General features: G+C 43.1%; 1 protein-coding gene across 1 annotated transcript; it reads right to left on the bottom strand.

The window, feature by feature from the left end:
* Positions 1-1,882: 1,882 nt before the first annotated feature.
* On the bottom strand, positions 1,883-16,675 carry FAM133B (family with sequence similarity 133 member B). The gene is made up of 11 exons (XM_068157013.1): positions 16,415-16,675; positions 11,683-11,780; positions 10,943-11,021; positions 8,895-8,969; positions 8,684-8,716; positions 8,206-8,274; positions 7,518-7,613; positions 6,177-6,224; positions 4,578-4,670; positions 3,650-3,694; positions 1,883-2,056 (listed from the first exon to the last, which is right to left on the bottom strand). Exons 1-11 carry the CDS (start codon positions 16,436-16,438, stop codon positions 1,970-1,972), a joined length of 747 nt encoding a protein of 248 aa, XP_068013114.1. The 5' UTR covers positions 16,439-16,675; the 3' UTR covers positions 1,883-1,969.
* Between the last annotated feature and the right edge of the window lie 752 nt (positions 16,676-17,427).

The raw sequence follows: 17,427 nt of genomic DNA on the forward strand, positions 1-17,427 counted from the left end.
TGCTATGGTTCATTACAAGTTCTTTTACCAAAGCTGTACCACCACAACCTAAAAAGGAAAGGACCCCAACAAAACCAAACACAACCCTCAAGCCGAACCCCTACTGCTCACTGCATCTTGCCTTTATTTTAACCTCACTGACGAAACAGGGTCTAGAATGGATAATGTCAAGCCCAACAATATAAAATATTTGATCAAAACATTCTTGCTGTGATTTAGAGGGACACTGCTGCAACAAAATGGTTCTTCCCAAGAACCTGGAATTCAGTTTCTCTGCAGAACAGCAATCCAAAAATCACCCTTTGCCCCTTTTTTAGTTATGGTTTGCAAACCAGTAACTAAAATCTTAAAGGACTTGAAATTCTTGCCAATACAAGATTTGAAACATCTGTATGCAACAGAGGTAAGTTCTAAGTTAGCACCTGTGCATTTAAAAATAAAACAAAGGAGGGGTGGGTGGGTGGATCAAGAGTACAACCACTCAGGATGGATGGGCAGATGTTAAAGGCTAACAGAAGGCCCAGCAATGGCTACTTTGAAAGAAGAGAACCATCAGAATTTCCTGTAAAAACTAAAATCAAATGGTTGTTTGCTTCTTGCATGCACATTGAATTTATAAAAGCTTCTATTTTATTTTTTTTTCCTCAAGTGCTCAAGCAACTAATTGAAAGTAAAACAGCTTTATGATTTAGGTCAACATCCTGTAGCCCTCAAGTACAAAAATATAAATACAAACTGTTTAAACAGTATCTTTAATGAGATTCTGGCAGTAGTTTTGTGTTTTGAACCTAACGAGACACATCACATAACAGGTCTGCCATTGAACTTGCTTAAGAGTAAAATCAGCTTCAATATGAAGCTGCTTAAGGTATCAAAACCCTGCTTTTTACATGCTAAATATCTTCAGCAAGTGTGCACTTAAACACAGCGAGAAACTTAACTAGAAAAGGAACTCAATACAGGAAAAGTCTGTGTGTGGAACGAATTCATAGAGCGGGGTACAACAAACAGTTACCTGCATTTCCGTTGTTTAAAATGAGGACAAATCATGCAAAATGATTCTAAAAAGGTAATGCAAAGAAACCTACTTAAAAGGTAACGCAAAGAAACAACTACCAGTGTTGGCTGTAAGTGTTCAACTAAATGGAAAGGACCTGAAATGAAAACACCTACTTACGAGCAGAGGTCTATCATTATTTCCCAAGGAGCAGAGGTAAAATCTTCAGGTTTTGAACATCACTCATACTGCAAAATGTCGCTGCTTCTGCTTAATGCAGAAGCACATGCTCAGAAATCCCAGAACTGTTTACTCAGGAAAAAGCCTGCTGACAATAGTTCTGGCTCCCCTAGACTTAAGAGATGCTGCCTGGATTAAAACCAGCAAGGGTCAAAGGCAAAGGTACCCTGTTCGGTTAGCCAGAAGGGTACCATTCACCTTCTCAGCAGCAGATGGAAATGGGGGCAGATGATAAAACATTTTTACAAAGGCAGCATTTTCAATGTTCTTGTTGATTTCCCGCTTTGTAAATGCCACTAGCAGACACCAACTTGTACATGTAGAGTATTAACCTGCAGGATGAAGTTGGGATTTTATTTGTCCTGATTTACACAGAAAGACTAATTACTAATGCTTTAAGAGCCTACTTTTAACTAGATAAAAAAGTTTAACTCTTCCAACATTTTACACCTCATCTGGACTTACCATCTCATACTGTTTCAAACATCTAACACTGCTTACTGAAGTCATATAGAATTTGTGTCTCATGGATTAAGCAGCAGGCAGTAACAATGGTCTTGCCCAGCACAGCTGCATCTGGCTGGCTACTGAAGGATTATGAGTATTTCTAAAACACAGGAAAAAAACTCATGCAGTTTGGTAAAGTTTGCTGTCATTTCACAGTTTAAGTTTCCTTTAGTCATTGCACTTCTGTTGATAGTCTGGGGGGGTAGGGGGGAAGGGCTGTTAGTATTATTCTGAATCTGAATTGGAACCAGCAATCTTCTTTTTCTTCTTTTTACCGTGTTTCTTGTGCTTCTTCCTCTTTTTTGTTTTGTCCTAGAAAAAAAATAAGAAACAATAATAAAATTAAATGTTAAGTTATTGTGGAATAAAATTGCTATCAAGTAAATTCTGCTAAGGGAAAAGAAGAGCCCAGGAAAGACATCTTTACAAAGGCATTTTAAAAAGGGATTTCTAGAAAGAGAAATCACAAAAACAAAATCCCCTTTTTTCCACAGTAATTTGCACTGTTATGAGCAGTCTTCAATTTGTCTCCAGCTATTTCACATATTCCTGTCACTATTACATTTCCTAATCTTTCAAATAATTTTCAGCTTTATAGCTTTCTGAGAAAGTCACAATGAAATGCTTTGACAATCACTGACATCTTACATCTGGGAATAACAAGGATGTTTACAGATTTTGAAGTAAGGGCTTATATTTACTGTGCAAAATTGAATGGTTTAACTATACTTGGCAAGATTCTCCAGCACTTGCACCTCATCCAGAAAAAAACAACTATGATCTCCAATCAAATATGAATACACTCAATTAGCCCTGCTGGATTCAGTCCTGAAGGGATTTTCCTATCCCTGTAATACCCAAGCTGAGAGATACAATCTTGTCTTTCAGCTGGAATTCTTGAAGGGGTGGGACATAAGGGATTCCACATCTTGCTTTTGTAAAAGCTTTGTTTTAGACACACAGCTCTGAGAACAAAACCACAACCAGAACCAGAATTATATGGCATAGAGCTTCTATGGTTATGAAAAAGCAAACCAGCTCCATGGAAAACATGTCATCACCGACAGTCTATGCTTGTATCACTGGGGGACTAATCAAAGAGACGTTTGGGCTGGAAAAGACCTTAAACATCATTCAGTACAACCATTCTCTAATTCTACTAAGGCTGGGGTTAAATCATGGCCCTCAGCACCACATCTCTGCCTATTTCAAACACCTCCAGGGATGAAAATTGAACCACCTACCTGGGAAGCCTGTGTCAGGCTGTGAGAACCCTTTCAATCAAGAATTTTCCTCTACTCTCCAACCTAAGCCTCCTCTAGAGCAACTTCAGGCCATTTCCTCTCATCCTTTAATTTGTTACTAGGCAGAAGAGACCAACTCCCACCAATCTCCTCTCAGGGAGCTGTAGGGAGCAATGAGGTCTCTCCTCAGCCTTCTGTTCTCCAGACTAAACAACCCCAGGTCCCTCAGCTGCTCCTCACCAGCCCTGTTCTCCAGAGCTCTCACCAGCCTTTTTGACCTTCTCTGGACCTGCTCCAGCCCCTCAATGTACTTTTTGCAGCGAGGGGCCCAACGCTGGACACAGGACTGCAGATGTGGCCTCACCAGTGCTGAGTACAGGGGAGCAATCCCTTCCTTGGTCCTGCTGGTCACACTATTGCTGATCCAGGCCAGGATGCTGGTGGCCTTCTTGGCCACTTGGGCATACTCTGGCTCATCCTCAGCTGGCTATCAGCTGTCTCTGCTGGGCAGTTTCCAGCTACTCCACCCCAAGCTTGGAGTGTGACAGTGGATTTTCTGCCATGAAACGTTTCTTTCACTGAAAAATGTGAACTTGGAAATTGACCATGTACAGAGTATTTACATCCCAGAACTACAGTGTTAAGTAGGAAGGATACTTGCTGTTTTCTCTTTTTCCTCGTTGCTTTTCTTCTTCTTTGCTTGCACCTGAAATAAATCAATTAAATTGAATGGAAGAGCAGCTTAGAAATGCTGTTTGTTTAGGGTTTGTTGCTTAGAAATGAAAGATGGCACCACAGTGCCAGAACATACTGAACAATAATCAGTGCTACTTCCTGGGTTATCTGTCATTGTCCTACAAACATCCCATTTGGGAACACTGCTTTGAACACACAGCAGAACAAGAAACAGCAGAGATATAGAATGCTAATGAAATCATAGAATGGTTTGGGTTGTAAGTGACCTTAAAGATCATCTCATTCCAACTAGAAGGCAGCTGTGTGCTGGGCTGCATCCAGAAGAGTGCAGCCAGCAGAGCAAAAGAGGGGATTCTGCCCTTTAACTCTGCTCTGCTGAAACCCCACTTCCAATATTGCCTCAACTTCTGGTGTCCCCAGCATAAGGAGGACACAGAGCTATTGCAGTGAGTCCAGAAGAGGCCACAAAGGTGATCCAAGGGCTGAAGCACCTCTGCTATGAGGATAGGCTGAAAGTACTGGGGTTGTTCAGCCTAGAGAAGACTCTGGGAGGACCTTAATGCTGCCTTCCAATACCTGAAGGAAGCCTACAGGAAGGCTGGAGAGGGACTTTTCATAAGGCTATCTAGCAATAGCACAAGGGGGAATGGTTTGAAGCTGAGGGAAAACAGGGTTAGACTGGATCTTAGAAGAATTTTTCAGTACGAGGGCGGTGAGACTCTGGAACAGACTGCCCAGGGAGGTTGTGTTCAAGGCCAGGCTGGATGAGGTGTTGAGCAGCCAAGTTGAGAGGCTCTCTGCCCATGGCAGGGAGGCTGGAGTAGATGATCTCTGAGGGCTCTTCCAACCTCAGCCATTCTGTGATTCTAAGAAACTGGGGCTTACACACTGACCTCCTCTGCCTGATCCGATTCTGAGAACGATTCTGAAGATAGGGCCCCACCACGATCAGATTTCTTCCTCTTCCTGTGGTGATTTTTGCCTTCCTACACAAAGTAAAAAAATCTGTGAGTAAAGTTAGGCCTTTCAAGGTTTCCCACATTTCTGCTTAAAACTTCAGACTGAAATACCATTTCTGAAGTCTGAAATACTTTTAATGTTGTTGACATTAACCTAATTACTCATCATCACCAAATTAGCCAACTGTTAAAATGCTTTAGTAGAAATATTTTTGTCTATTCCTTTCCCTTGTTACCAAGATACAGCAGCCTTCCAGAAGTGAGAGGAGTAATACTACACTATATAAACATATATTTAAATAATATCACCTGAAGGAGTAAGCATTTGAAAATAAAATGATTTACCCCTTTGAAATATTGAGTAAATACAGGTGTTTCCACATGTGCATACAAACTGCAGCTTCAGGCTGCTGCTTCGTTGATGAAGTGAAAAGAAAAAGCTCACTCTCCGTGTCCAACTGGGACAAGCTGACCCCATCAGTTGCACTTCAACACTTCCCATAGAATCTCAATGTATTTAAAGGACAGTCTTTGAAGGACAATCTCTCCTGCAATATCTGCACAAGATTGCTCTGGTGAGCTCCTTTTCTGCCACCTTTGCTCTGGAGCAGGCAAGGTATTCCCAAGACTGAAGCTACTTTCTTCCACTTCAATTTCCACGGCCACAAACTGAAGAAACTCTTGCTAATGGTCGTTTTTTGCAGGGTAGGATCACACATCTCACCTCTCCTGTTTAGTCTACTATAGATACCTCAAATCCTTGCCCAAAAGTTCTCATGAGAAGTACACAAAATGCAGTGATAAGAAAGCATAGGATGGGCATTGTTGAGTTTACACTTTGGGTAGAATTAAATAAAATGTAATTCAACAAGATTATTTGCTTTAAACATAACGGAAGGAAGAAAGTTCTCAACTGTGTGTACAAAATGTTGAGGTGGTGGGAAGGAGAGACTGTTTCCATGTTCTGGGAAATAACAGAGTAAGGTAATTTTTCTTAAGCTAATAAGAGTTTTCTCTGCAATCTTTTTGTGGCTGTTGTAAGTACAGTGCCTATAATGATGAATACATTTAGATATATTTATCTTCTGTCTGATGTTCCTTAATCCACAGTAACAAACCACTACCCAGCAGGCATGCCACTGAAATACCATCACACATATTTTTAGCTCAATGTGACTAGCCCCAAATACTAGACTGCAGCTGATCTACTACAGCAGATTAGATACCATTTTCCTTTACCTTCCTAACAAGCAGTTTCCACTAACAATTATTAAAACAGGAGCCTAACCCAACTGAACTGGACTGGATCATCTTTAAGGTCTTTTCCAATCACAATGATTCTGTGATTCTAAGTCTGGGGAAGGTGCTGCACACGTTCTCGACTGTGTAATTTTGGACAGGAAATTCCCATAGGTGCAAATTGAGGCATTCAAGATGAAAAAAAAAGGAGGAGAAGGGAAAAAAAATTAAAAAAGAACTCCATTATGTATGTAAAATGAAGTTCTGATGGAAGTATTTCAAAAGTAAAAGTACCTTCTCTTTTTCATAATCTTCTTTCGACCTTTTCTTTTTTGTGCTGTCCTAAATGGAAAGAAAAACATAAACCGTGACAAAGTTAGCCCAGGAGAAAGGCAGAAATACCACAAGCAGTCTGACCCATTGCCTTTTTCTGTCTTTTGAAGGTCATTCTTCACAGTATCCTCTTTCTACATTGCAGTTATGAGGAAAGGTATAGAAGAGCCATCATTTTGATGCAGCTGCTCATCTCCTGAGCCAGCAATGTGAAAAGATGTGTATGGGATCTGTTCTGGCAGTGGTCCCTTTCAACCTCTGTCATTCTGTGAATCAGGTACCAGAGGACTTGAAGTAGATGTAGGCCTCTGGAAAGGACACGAGCTATCAGTACTGTAACCACATACACCTAACTTGGAATAGTCTGTGAGTCCTTATTCTCTACCCATGCCCATCTCTGCTGCTCAGGCAGGGCTTAAGCAGACATTTCCATGGGGTTTTCTGCCTTACAGTTTCAGCAGTAAGGGTACCTCCGTGGCCGTACCAAAAGCTGTCAATCTCCCACCAGCAGAAATCCATAGGTGTAGGCAAACAGTGATTCATCACAATTTATGGCATACTGAATCAGGTGTTCCACTGAAAGCTTGCACACAGAATCTTAACAACTTGATGTATAATGAATATGTAGACAAGAAGTACAGTTACTACCCATTGTAACACAGAAAAAGGCCAACATAAACTGCCTCATGTATCTTTTTCACTTGCTTTGTTCATTCAGCAAGCCTCTGTGTATATTGCTCTAGGTTAAGGAAAGGGAAAAAGAGACCCTCAATTTTATATGTACTTGGGAAAGGCTCTGTTCTCCAGCAGGAAACCACTCAGTTTACAGATAGTCAGAAAGACAGTTTTCTGGCCACTAATGTCCTGCAATCTTTGTCTCTCACAGAAGGTGTAAAATCAAGCAGCATATTCACACACACACCAATCTGTGAAATTTTTAAGTGTTCATGTAATATCCAAACTAAACATCCCTGCAGCACAAAAGCTGCTTATGTCTGAATTCAGCAAACTAGCTAAAGATTGCTGGAATAAAGCATGTAATGTTTCTAACGATCAAATCATTATTATGTCCCTGCTGACTGCAGGACAGATTGGCTTAGATGAACTCTGGGGGAAGTTCCTTTCAACCCAAACCATTCTATCATTCTATGATTGCGGCCTGATTGCACCTGGAAGATACAAGCAACAGTAAGAACCACAGCTTTACATTTGGAAGAATATTAATATGCAAAAGCCAGACATGCTTCTTTCTTTAACACAGATCAAGAAAACTTGCCAAGGGAAACACATCTGAGTATTTACCTTGCTGTCTGACTCAGATTCAGAAGATGAGCTTGCTGAAGATTTCCGTGAGGAGCGATACTTCTTTTTCCTTCTTTTCTTCCCTTGCTTTCTATCCTATCCACAAGTATTGTGAGGGGAAAAAAAGGGAAAAAACACAATCCAGAATTCATTCTCACTGGAATTAAAGATTTACATTAAATGCAAAGAACCAGGAACACCAAACTCCCACGTTATCATAATCTCTTGAGGAATAAAGTATACTACAGTGGATTCTTTTAGCAGAGGGCCTTCAGAACTCTTCTGCATTGAGACAAATGTCAAAGAAATCCAGGTTCTCTAGGTTCTGGTTATTGTTTAGATGTGTGTTGGAGAATCTGATCATCTGCAACAAACTTTTGCTAAAAAGGCAAAAATGGTATGTTTGCATTTTTATGATGAGATGGGGGAGTCTACTGCAAAAGTATACAGTTTAGTATTCAACCAGAAATGGATTCAGCTTACAAGCCAGCCACCCAAAAGGCAATGGTCATAAAGAAATGCTTGACCTGATAGAGGTCTACAATCCCCATTTTAATACATGTACCTACATACAAATTGGTTTTCTGCTAATCAAGCTTTCAAATAACATTCTAAAGTATTACCAACAATTTGTGTTAACTAAGCCTTTGGAACATAGCATGCTAGATTCCAGTAAGTAAGTTCTTACCTCATCTTCTGAATCAGACGAACTGCTGGAAGAATCAGAACTTGATGAAGAAGAGGAAGATGAAGACAACTTGACCAAACACAATAAAAAGTGAAGCTTGTGAGATGCAGCATTTTGTCTGGTAAACAGTCAGAAGATCATCCAAACATTCCCTATAACATTTCCTCCCTTGCAAAACCTTATCGATGGAATTTTACTTGCAAGAAGCTGCTCTTACATAGATTTGCTTAAATAAAAGTGTGAAAAACCACTTCTGACATTTTTCATGTAATGATATCTACTGAATGTTCTTTCCCTCCCTTAAGTAGGACTGAGAACTCCTTGTACAGAACGTATTCCACCCCCTCAGCTAAAAATCAGTTAATTTAAGAGTTTTAATTCAAAATTACAGCTGTACTCTCTAAGAGAACTTAATGACAATCAGGAACACCTCAAAGGGACAAAAAAAAAAGCTCAGAAAAATGAAAATTTTGCTCACCCTATTAGATTTCTTCTTTTCCTTTTTCTTTTTCTTAAAAACAGAATAAAACAAAGGTTACTCTGGCATCACATTCCTTTGTGGTGCATTTTGGTTTATGTACTTTGATGCTGGCTTTGAAAACGTATTTATCACATTCTGTATTCTCAGCAGGGATGATAAATCCAGTTCCAAAACCAGACTGCATGCAATTGAGAAGTAACAACTTTACCTCTTTCTTTTTGGAGGAACTCTCATTTCCACCCAGAAATTTCTCCCTGTGTTTTTCCAGTTCTTTCCTCCAATTCTGAAAACGAAACCAAACACAAACAGTGCCATGAGGGTCATTTCTAAGCAGCTTTTTTTTGCCTCTACCTGGCATTTTAGTTTTCAAACAACCCACAAAAAATAAACAACATATAATGTTAACCAAGGCTGCAATGAATTTTGTTTTCCAGAAGATGAATATTAGTTGAAATACCATGTTAGTTCACAACTCCATGTTTGAGTTACCTGGTTTTAAGAAGTTGTCCTTTGACTTGAAGGTCATCAGTTATGCTATTCTCTTGGTTTTGTATCACATACTCATGCTGGAAGACTTAAGAAAGCCAGAGAAATTGGCTATTTTCTCCCAGCCCTTCAGAGTGTGGGAGTCTCTAGTGCCTGTTCTGGGCCTTCTGGGTGTCAACAAGGTGCAGAGTAATTTAATCTTCATGGACACTGTTGGTTTTGTAAGGCCAAGCACAGTGCATGGATAAAAGTCTTCTCTCATTCCTCCTTTTCCATTTCTCATGGGGTCTCTAGGTCTGCCCGAAACTCATCCTTCATGAGCTCTGTAACATCCCACCCACCTCTGTCAGACTGAGAGGCTACTAGCTTCAACCTGCACTAGTCCTGCTTCCCATGTCAGACACACGACGTGCTCCCATCTTGATCATTACTGCTCTGATCCTCCCTTTCCTCACAGAGAAGCTGTACTGGCAAAGCAGTGATAATCCACACAGCCACATTTGTGCTGAAGGGACAGAAATATCAGGAATTAACTGAGATTATACCTGTACACCGCAGTATGGCACACAGATCCCCACGTCAGCACACTCTGCATTAGCTGAACAGTGCTGCTGAGAGACTGTTCAGAGACTGGAGCTTTGGGAATGGCTGTTTCATGACTCCCTGCATCCCTTCCTTCCCTTCTGTCACACTGAGAGGCTGTTAGCCTCTAACCATCCTAGTTTCAACTGTGTCATAGCAAAGCAAAGATAAAAGCAGAAAATATGATGAAATACTAAACCAAGCTCACCAAGCTAAAACTCACATAGTAGAGAACAACTGATAATCTTGGAACAGCATCCCATGGCCTTCCAAATACCAACAAAACTTCTTAGGCAAAAAGGTGTAGCAAGAGTACTGTGAGTACTATTCCTTCCAGGAACAGAGGAGGAGCATCATCTACTTCACAGATCCACAGACTGCATCAGTTTGGAAGGGACCCTCAAAGGTCATCTTGTCCAACCCTTCTGCAGTCAGCTGAGACACCTCCAACTAGATCAGGCTGCCCAAGGCCACATCAAGTCTGATCTTGAATGTCCCAAGGGATGGGCCTCAACCACATCCCTGGGCAACCTGTTGCATTATTTCATCGCTCTCTTTGTAAAGAGCTTCCTCCTTATGTCCAATCTAAATCTACCCTGCTCCAGTTTAAAACAATTGCCACTCATCCTATCAACCAGAGACTTCCACACAACAATGGAAACTAAAGCTTGAAGCTTATCTCAAGAGACCACAACCCAAGAAGGAATAGGAAGAGTTAAATTCATTGTATGCTAATTTCTTGCTGTGTATACTAGAGGAGTTATATGTGGAACTTCCTTACACTGTGCTGATTTCCAGTAGGTGCTGAACAGCTGCATTTATAGCAGGGAACCACCATGGAATGTAATCAGCTTTGGATGACAGAGAATGAAGTGCTTTAGAGTCCCATCTGTTCACTGAAGGCCATTCTTTATGCCTTCTGTACTAAACTTCCTTGGATTGTGTGGCCTTAAACAAGTCAAGATTAGCATAAGTCAAGATTAGCACAACAGGCTTGGGTTTGTCATACTAGAAGATGCATGGATTTAATTTAATTTCTGATACAAACAACCTTAACTTCTGATACAAAGGAGTGAAGTGAAGTATTCTGGGTACAGTTAATGACTTGGTGCTGTTATTGATAATGGAGGAAAAGTGGCCCACAAGATAAGAAGAATCAAGTATTAACACGACAAGAACATAACCAACCTCATTCATCTTTTCTTCAAACTCAGCCAAAGCCTTGGATCCTTTCTTTTTCTTCTCTAGTTGCTCTTTTACTTCTTCCCTACATAAAAAAAGATGATAGATCACAATTTTCACTACTAAAAATACCCTCCTTGGTGTCTACATTTTTGCAGGGTGTTTGGAAGGTTAACTTTGGCTGAACTTCCAACAGAAAGAAGAATGAAGGCATCTCAGAAGTCATGCATATGGTAACCTAACCCTAGTAGCCTAAGCAGGGTACCAAAACCCCCGGAAAGATCTAAAGCTAATTTTGCAATGAGGTAAATTGTTCTCTAGTTTCTTATGAGAGGAGGCAAAATGGACTGAACATAAAGTAAGTTGTTGGTACCATCTCAAAGTGATGCTTTTGCTGGGCAGGGCAGACTGTGTTCCAAAAACATGCCAGCAAAATGTCTAAAAATTAAATATATCTGCAGACTTGAGGATTTGTGGATGAAGGGAAGTGATCAATGTTTTCTTTTTCTCAGGAAAATATTTAAGACAAACAAGAAGGAGGATGCATTTCAAATGAAACATTACTGCTTTTTAAGGAGGAGACTGAAGATATTTAGAAAACAACAGCCTGGCCAGAGAGAAGGCATTCTCAAGACGTGTTACTGGGTATTTTGGGGAGGAGGTAGGTAGTACCAGTGCTGTCTTAGAAGGAGGGAAAAAACATTTCACTCAAAACATCAGAAGGGTAGACAAACATTGTAACTTACCACGTGGGTCTTGGCCTGTTCAAGTAGTCTTGTATGGTTGGTCCCGAATTCTGGGCAGGACCTCGTGCTCTGGCCATAGCTATGGGATTCATGTAAGCCTGGAATAAGAAACAAGAAGAAATGTCAAATTGATCAACTGTGCTCCAATTCCAACTCTGTCCTTTTTGTTCTTCACAGATTTTCCTCAGTCACTGACAAATAATTCTGACTTGTTTCTAAAAATGTATAATACTGAACTAAGCCAAGTTGTTTTGGTCTGGCAGAAAGGCTCAGGGAAGTGCTTTCAGTTTGAGTTACAGTGTGGCTGAAAAAGCCTCCTCCACAACGAGCCCATGCACCTTGCAGCAGCTCCACTCCTTGAGCAATGAATCTGCAGCCTGAATGCAGCAGCATGACTGCTGAAATGCTCTTCCTTAGGATACAGAAAACAGAATAAATGTTGGCTCTTGCTCTCTGGGACAACTAATCCGATGCCTGTAAAGTTCTGCTCAAAATTGATTCAACAAACTCTGCTGTAATGCCAGAACAGGCAAGTGGCTCTGCTATAATTATGCTGGTATGAAAATTCCATGATTTTGGGCTATTTAAAGGAGGGAAAAAAATTAAACCCAAAGCCCTAATGTTATGAAGAAGTCTGTCCTTCAAACCCATGCATCCTCCTCATACTCACTCTAAAAATGGTTATAATAGGTTATTGAATATTAATTTAAAACTTAGAATCTATGATCCACCTCAGAAATTAATGGAAAAACTCTGATCTAGGAAAAAACTCTTCAACTGCTTCTTTTTATGGCAGTGAAACTTTGCTCATCTAAAAGGGAGGAATATCTAACCCCTGGGTTTTTAACACTCCCTCATCCGAACACTTCACAATGCCCTTTGCAGAATGCAACACAACACACACTGTTCTTAGTGGCCTCATCTTTGGACATGAGGAAAACCAACTCAAATAGACAAAACAATGACTAGCTTTGATTGTCCAATCTGAGATCATTTTCTTTTAGAGTACAGACTTTGTGGATTCAAAGCTCTTGTGTAGCTCTAAAAGTCTTTTAGTCAGGCCACTTTTAGTCAGGCCAGAAAATAAGCATTCAGAAATCTAATTGGGAAAACTGTCAAAAGCAGCAGCTGCTGCCTGTGCTCCTGTTCTGCCCACCAGAGAAGTTGCAGTGGCACCAGCAATGCTGAGTTTCTGAACTGGACTCTGATCAGACTGCTCACAGAATCACAGGATGCTTGGAAGGGACTTTAAAGATAATCTAGTTCCAACCCCCTTACCACAGGCAGGGACACCTCCTACCAGACCAGCTTGCTCAAGGCTACAGCCAACCTGCCTTTGAACACTGGCAGGCTTGGAGCCTCCACAGCTTCTCTGGGCAACCTGCCCCAGTGCCTCACCACCCTCATGAAGAACAATTGCTTCCTAATGTCTCATCTCAATCCAGCTTCTCCAGTTTGAAGCCATCACCCCTTATGCTGGGCAGGTAAACACTGAGGTATGCCAATTTAAACCAGTTTAATCCCAGCTTGGCACCTTCTTGTGTAGCCAAGTGGATGTATGCACTTGAGTACTTTTAGCACTTAAAAGTAATACTCACATTATTAACCCTGGCATTTTAGTATATTGCAAATCTGCAAGTAAGTGAAAATGTGGCATTTTAGTTCATCTTCAAGCAGAAAAAGAACTCCTTTAGCAACTCAGGAATGCAGGATCCTAAGACTGTTTTCACTAAACAGGTAATGCTAGATCCACTGGAAAAGACAATGCAAATGTAATTCACAGAATTGTTTCAGTTGGACAAGAGCTTTAAGCTCATCCAATCCAACCATTCCCTAACTCCTCCAAGGCAGGGGCTAAACCACAGCACCACATCTCTGCTTCTTTCAAACACTTCCAGGGATGGGGAATCAACCACCTCCCTGGGCAGCATGTGCCAGGCTGTGAGAACCCTTCTTTCTGGTCAAGAAGTTTCTTCTCATATCCAACCTAAACCTCTCTGGGTGCAACTTGAGGCCATTTCCTGTCACTTGTTACTCAGGAGAAGAGACCAACCCCCACCTGGTTCCAACCTCCTTTCACCGAGCTTTCTGGCTTTCACAGAGACAGAAGGTCTCCCCTCAGCCTCCTTTTCTCCAGGCTGAACAGCCCCAGTTCCCTCAGCTTCTTCTCACCAGACCTGTTCTCAAGACCCTTCACCAGCTTTTTAGCAATTCTCTGGATCTACTGAAGCCCCTCAAGGTCCTTCTTGAAGTGAGGGCTCCAAAACGGAACCCTTTATCAAAGTGTACTCACTCAAGGGGAACTACACACACTACTCACAGTACTCATTACTTGGCTTACTCCAGTGAGCAAAGTGAGTCAACTCTTTCTGGTCACCATTTAAGCATTTAGATCAGAAAGCTCTGCCTTCTTACACAGTCATTGTTGTTAAACCAAGGTCTCTGGCTGCTATTAAATAAAAATTAGTTACTCTCTCACCTGAGCTCATCTGAAGTGTACAGCCCACCACTTCCTAGCAGAACTCTCTCTACCTGCAGAAGAGGCTGTAATTGTTGAGTGTTCTCCTCCTTCCCCAAACTGACTCCAGATAACCAGCTCTGTTCAGGAGCTTTGTCAGCAAACACATAACAACTGACTACAGCTCTGTATTTCACAATTAGTAAATGTACATCTTAAAACATCTTCTTCTGATTTCAAACAGGTTGAATTACAAAGAATAACTTCCCCAATAAACATGTCTTAAAAGTATTTACACTGCTGTGCCGAACTGCATGTCACTAGCCAGAGAGAGCACCAAAATGCATTCTAACTGAAGGAAGTGCCTGTCTGCACATTCATTTTCTTCTTCTGGCAGTTTGCTCAAGCAGCTATTAAAAGATACTAGTTGTATGGCTTTCACACTCGTGGAGAGGATAAGGCACCTTCAGTCAGCTAGGGCTCTCTGGGTAAGCAATGCAAGCTGGTACTGCTTTACAAGTATCACAGAATCACACAATCATTATGGCTGGGAAAGACCACCAAGAACATCAAGTCCAGCTGTTAACTCAGCACTACCAGGTCATCACTAAACCATGACCCTCAGCAACACACCCACCCATTGTCTAAACACTTCCAGGGAGGGTGACTCCACCACCTTCCCTGAGCAGCCTGTTCCAGGCCTCAACCAGTCCTTCAGTGATGAAATTGTTCCTCATGTTCAACCTGAGCCTGCCTTGGCACAACTAGAGGCTATTTCCTCTTGTCGTATCACTTGTTACTTGGGAGAAGAGACCAATGCCCACCTTGCTCCAATCTCTTTTCAGGGAGTTGTATAGAGCTAGAAAGTCTCCCCTGAGCCTCCTCCTGTCCTACTCTTCTTCACTATCTCTTGGATATATAAAAAACCCAACACACACAAAACTTATTTTCCATCTCTGAATAGCCAAAATGATTGTGTATTTAAACAGGGACAGGGGGAAGCACTAACAGGTAGAAAGCAAGCTCTGTGATCACAACTAGTCTGTACTAGCAGCTATCACAACACAAGAAACTTTATATAGGAGCAGAAAGATTTGCTAGTATTGGTAGGTGCATCCCAATTATCCCATTAAAAAGAAAATTAAGAATAAATAGACACTCAAAAACACCCAAAAGCATTCCAAGAGGGCAATATATTTGAAGCACAAGCTATGTCTTGAAGTCTAACACTGTCAATTCTCAGTAGACTCTATTAATAGTTTTGATCCCTCAATGAAAGGATAAAAAGCACATAGGTATCATATTTATTATTCCAGCAAGGTAAACAAAGATGTGTCCCTGAGTGGATCCAAGTATGAACTCACAGCAACTACAAACTACAAAGAAACAAAGAAAAGGAGAGAGAATAAATAAAAGCATCATAACTTGTTTTTCATCATAAAACTCATTAACTGTAAATTTACAGTGCCTAAAATCAAACAGGAGCACAAGCTGAATGGGTTACAGGGATGAAAAACACACCAGAAAACTAGGAGGAGGTGTGAATGGTTAACAGCATAGCATCAGGCTCTGCGGTGAGGGGTGAAGGAGAGTATTTTTGGCCTTCCGACCTCAGTGGGTTGGCAGAGAGCTGCATAAAGCTACCTTTCAAATCGCTCGGGTACAGCTGAAGCCTAAGGAGACAGAGCTTAGGAAGGCTCAGAGCCACTTCAGCGAATGCTGCAACTCCCACTAGGATCTTTTTATTTTTTTTCTGGAAGGACCAGACTCGCATCTTAATCACCATCCCTGTGCAGATCACCGAGCAGCAATCAGTCACCACCGCTGCCGGCTTTGACAAGGGAGCCAGAGGTTCTGCCGGGGGATACCCCACCCGGGACCCCCGGCCCCGCAGCCCGGGCCCCGCTACCGGGCGGATCCGCAGGGCACTGCCTGCCTTTGTTGTCTGGCGGCTCGGGGCCCCGAGGTCGGCCGGCCCTCCCAAGCCCTAAGGCCGCCTAACCAGCCAGTCCAGCGGGTCCTGCCCGCCGCGGCAGGCCCGGCGGCACCGGGGCTCTCTTCGCTCCAGCTGTGGGTCAGCGGCTTCCCTCTTCTCGCCTCCCCAGCCGGCCGAAGCTCGGAACGGGCCGGCCAGGCCCGCTTAGGCCGCCGGGGCTTGAGGCAGCGGCCAGCTCCCCACAGCTTAGCCGCCGGGGCCCGCCCGAAGGTGCGGCCGCAGCTGTGGTGGCCCCGGCCAGGCCCCCGCTGCTGGCTGCCCCGCCGAACGTTACTCACCACCCGGTTGTCTCGCTTCCCCATGGTGCCGTCGAGAGCCTGCGCCGCCCCCCAGCCGTCGCCTCAGCCCCGGCACAGGGCCCTTCTCCCTCGCCCGGGAAGCCGCACACCGATCAGCCGCCGGGCTCCGGGCAGCGGAGATGGCGGCGACCGCGCAGCGCCTGTCGCGGCCGGTGGGTGGCAGCCGTCAGCGCCCGCCTCAGCCCCGCGCCGCGCCGCTCCGCTCCGCCGGCCCCTTGGCGCAGGGGCGCGGGGAGGCGGCGGCGCTGCGAGGTGCCGGGGATGGAGCAGTCGGAAGAGGAAAGGCGGGAAGGTGTGATGAAAGCGAGCGGCCTTTAGTGTCAGGGCTCCGGCTGGGGCGATGGCAATGGAGTCGGCGGCAATGGCGGGCGGAAGCCTGACAGCGCCCCGGCTTGCCGGCAGGAGGATGACCCTCGCCCGGCTTCCGTGAGTGAAAGCTCAGGCAGCAAGGGGTGTCGCTGAAAGGAGAAATAAGCTGTGAAGGTGCACTTGTCCCTGGGGAGCAGGGCCAGGGCACCCATCTGCAACAGACATCCTGGGAGAGGAGAGAGTTTTGTAATGAGGGGTTTGTCCTCTTCATCTATCCAGTGCTCAGTTACAGGTGCAACTGCAGTGTTCTTTACAATCACAGAACCTCCCAGAGGTCCTTTCCCAACCATTATCTAACTATCAAACTCCTTCTCATGTCCCTTCAGCTTCATCTTCTCTTTCAGTAGATGCACAGACTAAGGTATCATGAAACAACAGCCTGTCCTGGCACAGAAATCAACGGAACGAGGGTCTGTTTGAAAGATTAAAACCCCTCAAAAGGTGCTTATTCATCACCCATTAGCTACTTGCACCGGCACTGCAAAGTAAGGAACACACCAGTATTGATGAGGTTAAATTGCAGTAGGTCATGGACCCCCAAGCCACATTAGATTTTATGTCCATGAACCAAAACTCTGTGCTGCCCATAGAAACTGCAAGGAGCCATCAAAGCCCTGTGGAGA

Source organism: Melanerpes formicivorus, unplaced genomic scaffold (assembly GCF_026170545.1).
Source record: "Melanerpes formicivorus ecotype bairdi unplaced genomic scaffold, bMelFor1.0.p_v2 SCAF_35, whole genome shotgun sequence".
NCBI lineage: Eukaryota > Metazoa > Chordata > Aves > Piciformes > Picidae > Melanerpes > Melanerpes formicivorus.